This window comes from Pygocentrus nattereri, chromosome 3, assembly GCF_015220715.1.
Source record: "Pygocentrus nattereri isolate fPygNat1 chromosome 3, fPygNat1.pri, whole genome shotgun sequence".
Classification (NCBI taxonomy): domain Eukaryota; kingdom Metazoa; phylum Chordata; class Actinopteri; order Characiformes; family Serrasalmidae; genus Pygocentrus; species Pygocentrus nattereri.
Genome location: NC_051213.1, coordinates 18,723,133 through 18,739,271, shown reverse-complemented (window position 1 = coordinate 18,739,271; position 16,139 = coordinate 18,723,133). Strand labels below are relative to the sequence as shown.

Here is a 16,139-nt window from a genome sequence, read left to right as displayed (position 1 = left end):
TTGTTTTTACATATCTAATAGACCATTTATTTGTGTGCAAGGATGTTCGACTGCCCTGAGGTAAGATGAGCAGAACAAACACATCTCCTCTTAAGCCTTACTGTGAGAGTGAGCCTTCAACTGACAGGTAAAGTGATTAGAAAGCAGGTGAAGTGCCTGTGCTACCCACATGTGCGTTAATGTGCGTTCACAAGCACATTCACACACACACACATACCACTCTCAAGTTCGCTGCGCTGCAGCCGTTACCTGTCTGACAGGTAGAGGCAGAAGTGGTTCTCCAGCTCCAAGCACAAGCAAGTTCCTTCGGCAGCCTCTAAACAGCCACACCTCTTTTTAACTGTTCCATGAACGATAGAGAACTGAGAGGGAAAAAGTGACATTTGCAGTTGACAGTTGGTGAACAGCCTTGACCTCAAGGCACAGAGCCAATACTCTCATTTCTAGCCATGTCCAATCCCGCAAAGCACTTCTGGATGCGGTGTGTCCCAGCTTGTCTGTTGATATTTGATTCCCAAGAAGAAAATGGCTTTGTATTTGAAAGATGCTTTTCTTTCCCCAGAACAAGAGCACTGATTCCAGTTCAATGAAGTAAGAAGTTCTGGTAAAAAAAAAATAAAAATTTGTCTCAAGAAAACAACATACCACCACTGTCTGTCTGGAAAAGACACACATCTAACTATACTTTTTTCTCAGAAAACACTTATGACTGCAAAGACAATAATTATAGTGAAAGTACTATTACATTCAGTTAATTTGTTCTACCACTAACCCTTTATTGCAGTGGTCACTTTCCCTGCACCTGGAGACCGACCTTCCTGTAGATTTTAGCTTCAACCCTAATTTACCACACCTGATCCATCTAATGATTGTCTTAAGAAGCCTTTGTTTAGCTGAATGAGGTGTGTTAGATTTGGGTTGGAGGTGAAACCTGCAGGACGGTCTCCAGGAGGAGTGTTGGTGACCACTTCTTTATTGCATGGCCATATGGCAACAGTAAGTATTTTTTTATGTGATTGATATAAATATTTCTTTTCCTGTGAGAAACAGAAAGCTTTCTACTCAACATTGCATACTTCATCAATCCTGTTCTTGCAAGAAAATAAAAGCAGTGAAAATAATCCAGTGTCCAATAATCCATTTCTTTGAATCATGGCATCTCCAGTAAGAAAAATCATAAAACCGTTTGTGTTTTATAATTCAAGTAGTAAAAGGATAATGCAGGAATAAATTCCTAATCTTATGACTATCTCTAAAAGATTATCTGCTGCGTGTCTGGGTGTGAGCAAACGTCCAAATGTTTGGAACATGGACAAGCATAGATCAATACAAATTCAAGGAAGCCCAGCATGAAAAAAATCTAATAAACTGATCACTTCAAACACTTCAGATGCTGGTAATGCACTTACAACCATATGTGAACAGTTTTAAATGTTGCATCTGAATGATTCTGGACAATAGAGATTATTTTTATCTTTTTAATCTGTTTCACTGCCTATTCCCACAACTGCTGAACACTGCTGAGTTTCATTTCATCACACCGTGCTTGTTGAGGCCTGACAAACTCATGACTAAGCTCTTATGCACCATGACTTCCCTCTGATGGGTTAAAGTGCCCGCTGTGGCGCTCTGGATTCCCATCAAAGTTGACACTGACAAAGGATTGAAATGCAGAGGCAACCCTAGAGCAGTTAAAGCTACTAAATTAAGTAAATCTACTAAAACGACCTGGTCCAGTCAACAAAATGCACAGTTAAGCTGAAGTTCTAATGTAACTGTGTAGCCACCTAGGTTTAGCTGCAGTTATGTGACAACAGGAATCCTATCAGGCAAACTCTGGTCTGTTACTGAAAAAGTTTTAATAATAAATAATACTACCTGAATAAACAGATGGAGAAATCACACAGGTCGCATTAAGTTTGGGCCAATTTCAATGACTGAAGTCATCTCTTTAGTCACACACATCATGCTTTTCTGCTGTTTTTGATCAATCATTTTGATTAAAAGGTACAGAGCCCATATAAATAAACTGCATGGCCATGACTTACTAAGGTATGGGTATGAGATAATTAAGCATGGCCACAACTCAGTAAGGCATGGGAACGAGATCATAAAGCATGGCCACGACTTAGTGAAGCATGGGAATAAGATAATTAAGCCTCGACCACAGCTTAATAAGGCATGATCTCGTTCCCATTCCTTACTAAGTCATGGCCATGCATTAGGATCTTGTTTCCATGTATTAATATGGTATGGCCATTTCATTATATTGGATGTCAGCAGCAGGGCTCCATACAAATGATATATGCTCAAATATGCTCATTAATGTGAAATATGCTCAAGTAATCACACAGAAATAACCAGTCACAGAGACCAGAAGGTTTACTCATCTACACAGCAAAAAAAGGCAACCTTCTCAGGTCATAAACTTTCTGCTCAGTTTACTCAGCGCAGATCTTCAGAGTTTCAGTTATAATAGAGTTTCTGACATAATATAAAACCTGCAGCATAAAGACGTTAAGGGTTGGCTGTGATTGTGAGCTGTCTGAGCTGTAAGTGAGGAGGCGGGTCTAATTGTGAAGGCCCATCCCACACCGCTGAATCACAGCGTGACAAAGATTTTACTGTTACTCCTGAACTCCAACCTGCTCATTCACATTTACCTTCACACACGCCAGTCATCCGACAGTGCTGTCCTGTTGAACAACGAATCGTTGGAAGTTCTCCGTTTATTCCTTAACTGTTCCTCACACACTGCGCTGTAAGTTCAGCTGTTTTTGTTTTGTTTATGTCTGCAACGTGTGCTGACGTCACGCGGATGTAAAAGTGAGCTAGCGTTTAGCCAAAATCTACCTGAAGGCCTTCCTTTCAGTGCGGTGCTCCTGTGGAGTAAAGCACGGACACACACGGCGGCGGTACTCATGGCTCAAGAGGAAAGGTGAGTTGAAGAGTTGAAGCCAGTCCACCTGCGGGCTGTGAAACAGACCTCAGCTGCTTTATGATTCAGTCCTTTGCTCTGGTGCTCTCGGTTCCGGACATCCAGCTTTTTACCTTGTTGTTATAGTTTACAGTCCTTAAACCTCCTAAAACCTCCTTCTGTATTCTGTCCTAACGCTTAAAATGATGATGACCGAGGTAACATGACAATATTAACATGACTCCGGATGTTACTCCCTTTTTAACCTACCTGAAATATACCAATTGTGCTTATTGATGACTGCTGGTGAATATGGGGAGCATTTTACAGAGCAGGATTTCTGAGCTGGTCAGATAACCTAAGCCCAAATTTGAGAATTGTCCAATAAAAATGTCCCTCAACTCTTTTCCTATTGAACAGGCTTGACTTTTATTAGTTATCTTGTGAATAAGGGAAATCCTGCTTTGTTAAGTACCCCCATGATCTGTGTTTACTAGGAGTGTGAGGTGTAAGGCTCTGACCTTACACTAATTCCTTAGGAAACCATTTAATGCATAATGCAATATTCACATTTATTTATTTGGGTGAGAATTTTGTTTTGGCTGTAAAATAAGGGTATACATTGTTAAAGGTTATTAAAGCTTCTTATCAGCTATCATTTTTTTCTAACACTCTAAAATGTATGCAGTTGTAACCTCAAAAACATACATCCTGATACATTTTTGCTTCCCAAGTATTTTGTCCAGATGAATTAGTCTAACCTAGATTCACGAACATCCTTTTGACTTCCACACGATAGTATCCATATCCATTGGGATAATACATTGTGTGAGGGAACGGGACATTGGGTGGTAATGTAAAGGGAGAGCTATGGGAATAGCAGGTACTTGGTGCAGCCCTTTGTTGGCTCCAAAAGCCCTCAGGCACCAAGAGGTGTCAGTTTTATTTAGAGTAAATGTCTAGTTTGGAGAATAGGGTCACCCCTGTAGAAACAGTATGGCTAATCAAGTGTCGGATCAGAGTTTGAAGCAGAGCTTTTTAAGATGGGTATTTAAGATTATAAGCATTGCATTACTTTTCTTTTGAAAACTCTGGGTCTTGTTTCCCTCTTTGCACTTGTTTGACAGTTTAACAGGTGATAGTGTTTGTCTTTTCAAATCATTATTGGTACAGAGGAGGTGGGTCCATATCAAACAGGCATATGCCATTAATCTGGAAAAACATCCTGTTTGACTATAAATGACTGTCTACGATAGACTGGATTTTAAGTTTACTGAATATACTTTAAATTTGCCTTTCACCTGTTTCTCCACAAGTTTTGAGCTTGTTACATTTCATACTAGCATGGTTACTCAACTAGTGCTGCATCTATTTCAGAATTGCAGAGATTCAGTATGAGGAACAGTCATTAAAACCCTTAAACCATCAAACCTCTGTTTGCTTTTTGTATCTATATTTCCTGTAATGATCTGAATCAAATGGTCTGAAATTGCCAGTTTCTCACACACACACACACACACACACACACACACACACACACACACACTAGGGCTGTGTTATATGGACAAGATACCATATTCCAGTTACATTGATACATATTATAATTGCAATGTGTTGTGTAATATACTGAAAACCTGAACTGTTTATGTGTCAGGCTTAAAGATTGGCCTGCATTATTTTGACTGAGATGGTTTATGTTTGTTGATTCAAATCCTTTATTCATCCAAACACCAGAAGAGCATCTGTGATTGGTCAAGATGCACACATTGAAGTATCTGGTGATATGTCAGAGAGCTTTATTGCATATTGCTGCATTGCAGCTCTCTGTGACATTACTACCTCTAAGGATGATATCACAATAATAATTAGCAATTTATTTAATTATTGTGCAGCCCTAACCTATACGCACCTATCTCTCAAGTACAAGGCAGCAAAAGGCTTATCAAAACATGACATTATCAAGAGAGTAGTAGCCTATATACTAACAGTGTTGGCTCTGTGGTGCAGCAAGCGACTGGTGGTGGTGGTCCCCAATGAGACGTCATTTCAATCACGCCGTGTCTTCACCAATGAAGATGAAGCCTGGAGGGCCTACCTTGAGAACCCTCTGACTGCAGTCACCAAAGCCATGATGAGCATCAATGGAGACGAGGACAGTGTGGCAGCCCTCGGCCTCCTCTATGACTACTACAAGGTCAGTAGCAAGGCTCTATTAAGAAGCTACTTCAGGCTATGCAAACTTCAGTGCTTTTGTATTGTGAAGGTCTTGTATTGCATGAGAAAGACAGAAATAAGCACATGGTTTCAGTATTATTGTAGATTTAAAAGAATATTCCAGCATTTTCAGCCTAATCTCTATCTGATGCATCTGTAGCATGCGTGTTCAATTTTTTGACACATTGCCCTGTAGTTTAAGAAAGAAAAGGAAAATTTGTAGACTTGAAACATGTTTAGAATAGAATTAAAATGGGCTAAATGCCTTAAAAATACTGTCCATGGTGATCACCCATCTTCTACAGAGATAAAGTTGCAAAATATTGGAGTATTCCTTTTTAATATCTTACTTTCTGTGTCAAAGTGTTTCTTTTAGGGGTAGAGGTTGTGAGCTCCTTATTTAGATGTATGCAGCCCTGTGATGTTACTTGCTTTTGCTTCCCAGGTTCCAAAAGAGAAGCGCCTCTTGCCTGTAGCTAAAGCTCCAGAGGAGGAAAAGAGGTCTGTTGTGCATTACACATCAACAACTGGAAACACAGTGATGTGCAAAGGTTTTAGGCACATGAAAAAATAAAATTTAAGAATCTTTTTATATGGACTGTAAGCATTTAATTACTCTGAAAAACAATAACACTTGAGTGAATGCAAATAATACTGCAGTGTGTAGAGATTTTGTGTATATTAATGTGTTTAACCATTTTCAAATCTCTCCTGGCAGCCTGCTATTAATCATGGTTATCATCTAATTCCTAGTTTGACTGATCACTACTTAAATTAAATCAGGATTGCTGGTGGGGTCTTGCACAAATATATGTGATGGCTGGGGGTGTTGAGGTCAGGGCTAAAACCAAACCTTTGTTTTTCTAACCAGCGTACAACATCTGCAAAACTTTTTGTTTTTCTTGTTTTGAGAAAAAAAATTCTAGTTACTTTTAACTTTGTTTTATGCTTATTTGTATTTCTAATATGATGATGGCCCTCCATCTCCCCCATCACTCAGCATGATGCTAGACAACATGGGTGTCTGTTAAATAATGTAACAGAATTATCAGTTAGTGCTCTCCTGCAAGTGCACTGAGTTCAGAAAGCTTGTGCTGGTGTCCTAGCTCAGCAGCGTTGTGTGATTGGGAAAGACCTTGCTCATATGGACAAAATATCATATTGTGATTGCTGTGTGTTGCAGTCACAAGATGACTTGCATTAAATTTTTTTCGATCACTTGAAAGTCCTGACTGACCAAAGCACACACAGAACAGAACACTCGTCTGGAATGTCTAAGATTTACTTAGTATTATTACTCACTCATGAACCCTCTTGGACATTTAGGAATTCAAAATTCTATATGAGATTTTTATTCTTCATTTTTGATTACTACTCTTCTCTGATGTGGCTGATTTTAAAAAGCTAATTTTCCTTTTTATGTTCTACAGGATATGGCATGGGGCTGTGGAGTCCATGGACGAGCGTGTTCAGGCTACCAAATCTCTCCCAGTCAACCTTTCCATCAATGCAGACTCCCACAGTACAGAGATGAAGCGAGATTTATACAGCACACTGCCAGCGGAGGGGGGGGTGGTGGCCAATGTAAAGGCAGAGTATACTCCAGGGTTATCCACTTCTAGCCTCCAGCAAGAGTCACATCACTACCAGCACTCTCCTTTTCAGCAGTCCGCTCTCGAGGCAAGGGCCATTTCCCATAGCCGTTACATGAAAGATGAGCAGAAGACCGTGCCGGACAGTACCTTTGAAGACTCTTACACTGGAGAGAATGTGGTGAGAGATTATCTATGCCTCAAATAGCCTAATAAAAGCCTTGAAAATGCTTTATTGAGAACATAAACTGTGAAAATATATTGCTTTTCAAAAATTTGGGCGGCATCACTTGCCACATTAACTTTTTTTATACTTTATAAAATTAGTAAAAAAAAATACAATATAGGTTTTAATGTTTTAAGCTGTTCAGCAAAGGGTATTTTAGATGTTTTGGTCAATACTTCAAGAATTTTGTGAACAGGAAGTTCTGATAAATAATGAATAATATGTTGTAATTATCTATTTACATTGTATATGACAAATTTTCTGCCTTGAAATTGAATCTCCACTTTTGAAATACAACGAATACTGGATACTAGTTTCAATGTAATAAAATTCCTTAAGCTTCTCAGTCATTTTAGAGTCTGGTACAGCTCAGTGCATTGTTCTAGACATTCTTCATTTCATTTACAGCTTCCTAGAGTCCTAATTATTTTAAACCTGTTAAGCTGCATCATATTCGAATCAACATAGTTTCCAAATCATACAATTTCCATCTAATCATGTCCAGTTCATTGAGAAGGTAGATTTCACACAATTTACTCATAGTACATTTGTGTGTAATTTGTGCTTTTAACAGAAATTTAGAGTGCCCACCTCTCTAGTGTCCCAAGACTCCCACTACGTGCAGCCTGCAGTGTGAGTATCACACTCTGTTGTGTTGTTTTGAAATGAGAGTCATGTAGACAGTCATAAAGAGAAGAGAAAGAAAACGTGTCTCTACTGACCACTAAAATCTCTGTTCATGTCCTTGATCTAGAAACACATTACAGTACAGTATAGAAGCCAGCCGCTCTATGCGGCATAAGCAGGGCGAAGGGCCGATGATCTATCTAAACAGAGGGCAGTTCTACGGCATCACTCTGAGTGAGACAGGAGCCAGCAAGGACCCGCGCCTTCCCATCAGTAAAGTGCGGGTGAGTTCTGCTGCTGTTGACATAGCAACCGACTAAAGCTTCTGCAATCTGTACGTGGCGTTTAATGAACAGTGAGACAGGAAATGCAACAGCTGGCATTCTGATTGTGGACTGTGATAAAGGAGAGATTGATGAGCAGAGAGAGTAAGCACATTTTGCTTTGCTGTTTGGGGTTGCTGTTCCCGTTTGATGAAAGTTTCTAATAGACATTATATAGTCTGTTTAAAGTGATGAGATTTAATGTGATGTTCCTCATGGTGCTACTATATTGTTTTTGGTACGTTATGCAGCCCTGATCATCTTTCTGTCTCGCAGAGTGTGGTCATGGTGGTTTTTGGAGACGAGAAATGTCGGGATGAGCAGCTGAAGCACTGGAACTATTGGCACACCCGTCAGCACACTGCTAAACAGAGAGTGCTGGACATTGGTAAGCGACTATACAGTCATATGCAAAGATTTGGGCACCCCCGATCAAATTTTGTTGTCTTTTTGTTTGAAAATAAATGAACACATTCTCTACAGAGAAGACACTTTTTAATGCAGAATTACTATTTATTTGCTGAATTTAACGGGGGGGGGCATAAAATGTAGCATATATAAAAGCTTTGGCACGTTTAATGTTATGTTTTTTCTAATATGTTAAACTCAGCAAATAAATAGAAATGGTTGCTGTCCAAAAAACATGTATAGTAACTTAGCTGGAGGAAGCAAAAGCATTCTTTACTTTTAATATAAGTCAGTGTAAAGAGATGTCATTCCAGGCAATTCTGGAACATTTTTATTGGTCTATTCATCATGAAGTTTTCAAACAATATTAGGACATCTGATATGTTCAAATGATGTAGAAGAATAAAAATCTGAAACATTTGAGATGCATGTTTGGTTTGTTTGATGTCATCACTGTAATATCAAAACCTACTAACACCTTTTTTCCTTTTTTTTTTTTTAATTTTGCAGTCATTTAAATTTACAGTTTACAATCACTGTACCAATAGAAATGGTCCAAAATGAACTGGAATAAAACCTTGTTCTTATTGACATATTTTAAGGTTAAAATGTGCTTTTATTTTCCGGTGAAGTTACCTGTTCAGAGATAGTAGATAATAGAGATAATACAGATATAATATATCTAATAGAGGTAGTAGTTTATAGAGGTTTTTAAAAAATATTTAAATAAATATTTTTTTTAAAAATATTTTTTAAATCTCTATTTCTAACTACTTGAGGTATCATTCAAGGGATATCCCCCCATTTTGCCCTCAACCAATGTGTGCGTGTATATATGTGTGTGCTTTATTTTTAAACTCCAGCCCTTCATTCAGTGGCCCTCTGCCACCCCTCTATATTATATCCTGTTAAATGCAACAGTAGTAGAAGGCTTAGGGCGGTGAAATCTGTCACCTTTTCTTGCAGATGGGAAATGGGTAGACAATAGCAATAAGGTGAGATGAGGAGGGGGATGGCTGACATCTGGAGACCACTGTAGTGGTCTCATCAGTGGCAGGTGGCAGACCTACAAGATGTAGTAAATGGCTTTTTTGGAGGACTTGGAACCTGATATGCCTTAAATGTTTGATTTGAATAACAGTATTGCTGGATTTTTCCATATTGCCCTAGGCTACAGATCAGGATTTGAATAGATATGTTAACGGTTGCAGGCTGAAGTGCTCATAAACAGAAATAGTCTCAGGGAATGAAGTTCTTGTGAATAGCCTTCAGGGTAAACATCCACCATATATTTGTTATGTAATGTTTTCACTTCTAATCAGACATTTTTATCTCAGTTGCTTTTGTTGACATTTTTCATATTGCAGTGATTGAGTCAATAAGACTCAAAATGAATATAGCATTTTTTAGTGGTCATGATATATGATGCAAACCCAGTTCTAAAAAAGTTGAGACAGCAGGCAAACTGCAGATGAAAGCAGAAAACGGTGATGTATAAATCAAATCCAATTAAAGGATCTCAGATGTAAGACAGCTTTTAATGTCGTGCTGTTTGGGGGTTCAAGGTCACAGGCATTCATTTGTGGTTTTCAGCCTTTACGCACAGAGATTTCTCTGGATTCACTGAATATTTTGATTTTATTATGGATATCAGAACGTGGGCTTGAGAATACTAAGCACTCTTTGCTGCCTTCACAAATTCTAGTTAAGTTTGTACTATGCACAGTGGAAGTCATATGTCAACAACATCCAGAAACACTACCAACTTCTCTGGGCTCAGGCTCATCTGAAATGGACTGTGAATATGTGTATTGTGTTCTGAAGAGAAAATAAGGGACATCGTGTTCTCTGGGCCAAAGAAGAGAAGGACCTTCCAGATTGTTAACAGTGTAAAGTTTAAAAGCCAGGGTCAGTCATGGTATGGGGGGATTTTACAGGGTAATATGTGAAAGCAATGAATAGTAGTTTGTTAGGTAAAACATGTAATATTGTGTTTTTGTAACATTTTCAGTTTAATACAGGTCAGCCAGTATTTACTCATCACTGCTTTCACATACTGTGCCATTTTCTTTTTTATTGCGATTGTAAATTATATGAATTGTTCATAGAAGTGAAGGTTTTCACTTATTGTTCACTAGGGATCATTTTAGTGACTATATGATAAAATCTAATGGATTTGTTTGTTGGTTTGTTTGTTACTGATCTCACCTCTGATCTACTCCTTTGTATCCAGCTGATTACAAAGAGAGTTTCAACACCATTGGGAATCTTGAGGAAATTGCCTACAATGCTGTGTCTTTCACCTGGGACATTCACGAGGAGGCTAAGGTAAGAGTGCTGAGTTGTTTTCATTTTCAAAGTGAAACTGTTCATTAAAGGCTGGGTTTAAACAGACAAATGCACGTTCACATTTAATTCTTTAACATTTTTGGTTGCCACGTATGTAGTATCCATCAAAACACAGACATGATGCATAGAGAATTAATTAGGAGGTTGTGATTCCATGTGATTTTTTTTTTTTTTTTTTTTTTTTTTTTTTTTTTAAACAGCCCCTAGTAACAAGCAACTAACCCCTTAGTACATCTTAATTAAAAGACTGCCATATAGTGAATTATTCTGGTATCCAGTTATCAGCACTGAAGCAGTGTAATATGGAATCGTAGTGTATGGGTTTTGTGAAATCTCATTCAGACATGCAATAAGTGTCACAGAAAATGTTGTTTTGAACATGTTTGCCGTTTATTAACTGATGCTGTTGGAAGTGATCATGTGACCATGAGAAAAGAAGTGGTTCTCACAATATTGCACCATCCTTCACCATTGCACAAGCCTTCTTGTTAAACAAAAGCTACAGGCACAGACATGATGGCAGAGAAGCATGTCAGTGGGAAAGTATTTTTCCTTCAGGCAAAAAGATTTCCCATATTTCATCTTTCAAAAGCAGTTTTTCCAGTGTCTCCTGAAAGATTGGCATACGGTAATTTGCAGTCGGAGCATTTCAAACAAATGCCGTTATAGCTTATTTGAATAAACTGCTAGATCCAGCAGAAATGTACATCATTCAGCAGAAGGCATCTGCTCTCAATTCAGCCATTCAGACCTGATCTAGGTTCTAGGCTGAAGGTCAGTTTCTAAACTCTGGTACTGTGATTACTTGAGAGTGATAATAGCTAAATAACATCTTGAAAGGACTCATTGTCTTCCTGGTTCCTGTTGTTCAATACATTAGACAGCTGGACAAATGACTGAAGAAGTCAGATTACACTTAATTCATTTCTCAACTGGTCATTTGTGACAAAACTATATTATACTACTGGTTTGTCAGGAATTTACTGAGGTGCTATAGTACATTGGTATGTTCTTCTTCATAAATCTTCAAAAGCACACAGTAATGGTAGAACACTAATGTTAAGGCCAATTTAGTAATGTCACAACTCCTTTGACCCTGATTTAGAATGAAAATTGAGAATGAGTAATATACTTCTCTATTAAATAATCCTAAGACTTTTTTACGATATTGGTTCCAGTGTAATTCTCACTGGATAATTCCATTCTATTTGTGTTTGGATTTTGACTTGTTTGTTCTTTTTCCCTTCTTCTTGTAGGTGTTTATCACAGTGAACTGTCTGAGCACAGATTTCTCCTCTCAGAAAGGAGTGAAAGGGCTTCCGCTGATGATTCAGATTGACACTTACAGCTACAGTAACAGAAGCAACAGGCCCATTCACAGAGCCTACTGCCAAATTAAGGTCTTCTGTGACAAGGTTGGCACAAACGATGCTCTAACAGTGTACAGTATCTCACAGTAACAACTGACACCATACAATATATCTAATCTGTGGTTTGTTCACCAACGGCTAGGGTGATGCTTCTTACCAGCTAGTCATACATCTGTGCATAATAGTCATCACTTTGATTTATTTATTTTGTGATGTTATTCCATCATTCACCTGTTGCATCACAGGGAGCTGAGCGGAAGATCCGGGATGAGGAGAGAAAGCAAATTCGGAAGAAAACGAAAGGTCATACACCTGGAGGACAGGTTCATGGTGGTGAGTCAGGGGTATCCATGTATGCTATGTGGGTCCAGTTTGAATGTTTTACCTAGTGTATTGTAATAAGCAGCATGTGTCCCATCCCCTTGCTCACTCATTAACTAATAAGTGTCATTCACTGTAAAGGTTACATTTGCCTATTTTGATCAAAGTCAGCTAAAGTAACATTTATGACAGAGGACACCTGTTGTAATAAGCATTTATAAACACATATGTGTTTAGGGAACACATAAGTTACACACTTAGGGAACACACTTAGGGAACAGCACCCTACAGTAAAGTGTTAGCGAACTCGCTGCTGTGTGAGTGAGTACGCAGGTGAAATATACTTTAAGCATTCAAGCATGTTCACAAATGTGCACATTTGTCAGAAAAAGCCAGCTTCATCTTTTCCACATCACATGGAAACGTCACCTGTTCCCAAGTTCAATTTTAATGTCTTCTAGGCTTGGGTGATAAGGGTTTGTCAAAATGTACATTGTTGTCTGCAGAAATATCACAATAAACAATATTATCACAATTCAGATTCCCTTATGAAGTACCACAAGTGAGCATTACAGTTCCTTTGCCTATACTTTACCCTGGTGGTAATTTAATTCCCCTATCTTCTAACATAGTTTCTAATGTTACTTAATTATTTCTAATGATAACTACCATCTACACAGTCAGTGGCTGTTAACATTCAACAGTTCTCCATGTTTGTTTTGGAAACCAAAATATTCCCAAACTGGCTTGTTGACATTCTGGCCAACTCGTCCTACCAGAAAGTAGATCATATGTTCCAAAGGTTACTTTTTTTCATTTGCTTGTACCTTAGTGTTATTTGCCAGAGAGATTATCTAGATGGCATTCAAAGTATATATGTATGTAGTTACTTACTTGACAGTATTTTGTTTCTATGGGTTACAATTAAGTGCAATCTTTTCTATTGTATAAATGCTTAAATTTAGATTATTTGTACAAAGGGAATGGTTAAATATAGATGAAGCAAATATTGCCATGTGGCATGTGAAATAGAATAGAATATGACAATTTGCCTACTATTGGCATTTAAATATCACAGTCAATAAAACATAGTATAGGTATGGCGTTTTGATGGTCGTGGTGAATCACAAAGGTGTCCTGGTCTTAAAGCTGCTCATGTTTTCTCAGACTTGGCAGGTAAAGCAGGAGGGCATGGAGCATTAATGCAGAAAAAGCCAGATATCACGTTTTTCAAATCCATGATGGATCTGGAGTCTCAGCCTGTGCTTTTCATCCCCGATGTCCATTTTAGTAACCTGCAGAGAGCTGCACAGGTAAGTGCTGCTTAATGTCTCTGCTATTGTTGGTTTCTCTGTTGTTGGTTCCTTTCACTGGGGAGAGAGAAATGTAGTCTGGTTGCTATACATCATTGCTGTACATGTTCATAATCATTAGGCAGTTACACTGTGTGTATATACTGAGCTATAGCCATAACACAGGACCTGCCATAGTATAATAAGAGTATGCTTTACTGCCTTTGACTGTCTGCCCACAGATGTTTGGCTTTGGTACTGAAGAAATGGACAACGATGTGTAAGTGGTGTTGTATTACTTTTAAAGGTGTGCTGTGTGTTGTTTAGTGAGTTTCTCATTGGTTTATGCAGTAATTATGGTGCTGTTCTGATGTAATATTTTCAAACATTTATAAGCTGTTTACATGATCTTTTCAATTTTAAATGTTAGATCATTTTATTTTTGAAAAATTGTGTTTTAGTATTAAAATTCATAGTTAAGTGCTAAATGGGTTTTATTTTAAGATCATCAAAATTGACTGCAGTGCTTTGACTGTCACAGCAGCGTGATGATGAAGAGGCCCTTTAGACAGACAGAAGACGACCCCTGCCCTTCACCAGCCAAGCAGAGCAAAGGAGATATGCCAAGGAGAGGTGTGTCTGTGCATGTGTTGGATGGAGGAAGAGAGATTGGGTGCTTTTTGCAAACTTTGACTGCACTGGAAATGATTTGTCATTATACAAGATTGTCATTTATATGCAAGATGTTTTCACTTGCGATGATAGAATTTTTCTGCAGCGAGAAATTGTGTGCTTGAGAGATTTGGAATGTTGCTCTCATTGCATTTCATTCCCTGAAAGGGAGCTCTACAATTTCTAAACCTGTGACCACGACCATTTCTTAACAGTTCTGCTGTATGTAAGGAAAGAAGCGGATGAGGTTTTTGATGCATTAATGCTGAAGTCTCCAAAAGTGAAAAGCTTGATTGAGGCTGTAAGTACAAACTTGTGCTTCTTACAGCATGTAAACATTACAATTTGGTGTGAAGTGTTTGGTGTGACACTGTTTCTTTCTAGATATCAGGCAAATACTTGCTTCAAGCTGAGAAGATAACTAAAATCTACAAGAAAAGTAAAAAAGGGTGAGTAACTATTCATCATAAGAAGAGGTGATTGGATGTTATGCAGCTATTTTTTTTCAATCCAACTGATTCATGTGGCAGTTGGCAATCATACAAATGATTGTCTACTGCCATTGTAGTAAAATGTTTTTTCAAATAAAGTAGTGCATAGTTATTGCTGCCATACTGCATGTGGTATAGGGGTTTTTATTATATAGGGGACATCAGTCAGTTAATCTGTTAAAAGACATTAAGGCATAATTTTGACAGATAATTTTTAAACTGTTTTTATTTAAAGATGGTCTTGTTTGTCTCTCACTCACTCACTCACTCACTCACTCACTCACTCACTCACTCACTCACTCACTCACTCACTCACTCACTCACTGGCTCTTGCTCTCATTTGGCCATCAGGATTCTTGTCAACATGGATGATAACATCATTGAGCACTACTCCAATGAGGACGCCTTCATACTAAACATTGACGCTCAGGCAGAAGGCTTCCAGGTCACACTCACTGAGATATAGTGACTGTTTTCTGAGGACTTCATCAGCACGTTCATAGACATTGTTATACCTGGATTCTCTTAAATCCAGTCCCAGTTTCAGTGCACACTTGCACACTTTCAGTCAGGGAAGAATAGCTCAGAGTTCAGGTTTTGCAATCATCTTTATTGAAATGAACCTCCTTTGAAATTGTAGGGTCTAGGGATCTACACATTCAGTCTTGGAGCGGATTCTCCAGACAAAGTATTGCAGTAACAAGGCTAGCCCCTAAGTACACTAGCGTGGGATAAACACTGCTCTACTTTTGGTATTTTGGCTCCCCCTCCTGGCCAATAGTGGAACAGTGAGAACAAGGTTTGCAGCTAACCTGTGGTATTACATTCAGTGATGTTAAAAGTAGTTTTTATTCACTCCAATCTTCAGCTTTTAAATGCTGGTCACAGAAAGAACCAAAAGGAAAAACTGTCCAGCTTTTTTGAAAGGTATGCACTGTGGTAGAATATGAAATGAGAAGACATAAACTGTTTTCTGTTCCATTTTTTTTTCCTTTCCAGTATATTACATTAGAGGTTATACATTATTAGTGTATAGCTTTTGTTTCATGTACATATTTAATGATTTTTTTGTGTTTGTATATATGTGTCTTTTTTATGAATTTAATAAACAATTATGCATATTCTAATGTATTTTCCTCTGTCACACATACACCAACAGATATACAGTATACACTCATACCTTCTTTGAGGCATGTTTTACATGATAATGACCAACAAATTAATTTTTCCCATGAATGTATTTTTACTATATTTGGTTTTATCCCAGTCAAATACTCAAATGTTCCATCAATGGGTTATTTAATGGATTTTTTTTTTTTTGGGCCTTGTGAGCACAC

The 16,139-nt window shown here is 38.1% G+C and overlaps 1 protein-coding gene and 1 long non-coding RNA gene across 4 annotated transcripts; one reads left to right on the top strand and one right to left on the bottom strand.

Moving 5' to 3' along the window:
• LOC108429006 lies at positions 1–827 on the bottom strand. Its single transcript, XR_001857972.1, has 2 exons — positions 773–827; positions 1–601 (listed from the first exon to the last, which is right to left on the bottom strand). It is a non-coding gene; the product is annotated as an uncharacterized LOC108429006 (long non-coding RNA).
• Positions 828–923: 96 nt separating this feature from the next.
• grhl2a (grainyhead-like transcription factor 2a) lies at positions 924–16,042 on the top strand. Of its 3 annotated transcripts, none has more exons than XM_017700442.2 (16): positions 924–996; positions 4,925–5,111; positions 5,577–5,632; positions 6,562–6,904; positions 7,524–7,582; positions 7,704–7,860; positions 8,176–8,287; positions 10,541–10,635; positions 11,913–12,071; positions 12,272–12,359; positions 13,515–13,660; positions 13,882–13,919; positions 14,181–14,272; positions 14,527–14,612; positions 14,696–14,760; positions 15,154–15,268. In XM_017700442.2, the coding sequence occupies exons 1-16, from the start codon at positions 980–982 to the stop codon at positions 15,266–15,268; spliced, it is 1,815 nt and encodes a 604-aa protein (XP_017555931.1). In that variant the 5' UTR covers positions 924–979. The 3 variants fall into 3 exon arrangements, with proteins under 3 accessions (XP_017555931.1, XP_017555930.1, XP_017555932.1); XM_017700441.2 differs by lacking the exon at positions 924–996 and adding an exon at positions 2,658–2,938 and having other exon boundaries at positions 15,154–16,042; XM_017700443.2 differs by lacking the exon at positions 924–996 and adding an exon at positions 2,658–2,938 and having other exon boundaries at positions 14,184–14,272.
• Positions 16,043–16,139: the final 97 nt, after the last annotated feature.

Coding starts and splice junctions, on each gene's coding strand:
- grhl2a (XM_017700441.2), top strand. Junction 7,583..7,703: donor CACTACGTGCAGCCTGCAGT/GTGAGTATCACA, acceptor TCCTTGATCTAG/AAACACATTACAGTACAGTA. Junction 14,613..14,695: donor TGAAAAGCTTGATTGAGGCT/GTAAGTACAAAC, acceptor GTTTCTTTCTAG/ATATCAGGCAAATACTTGCT.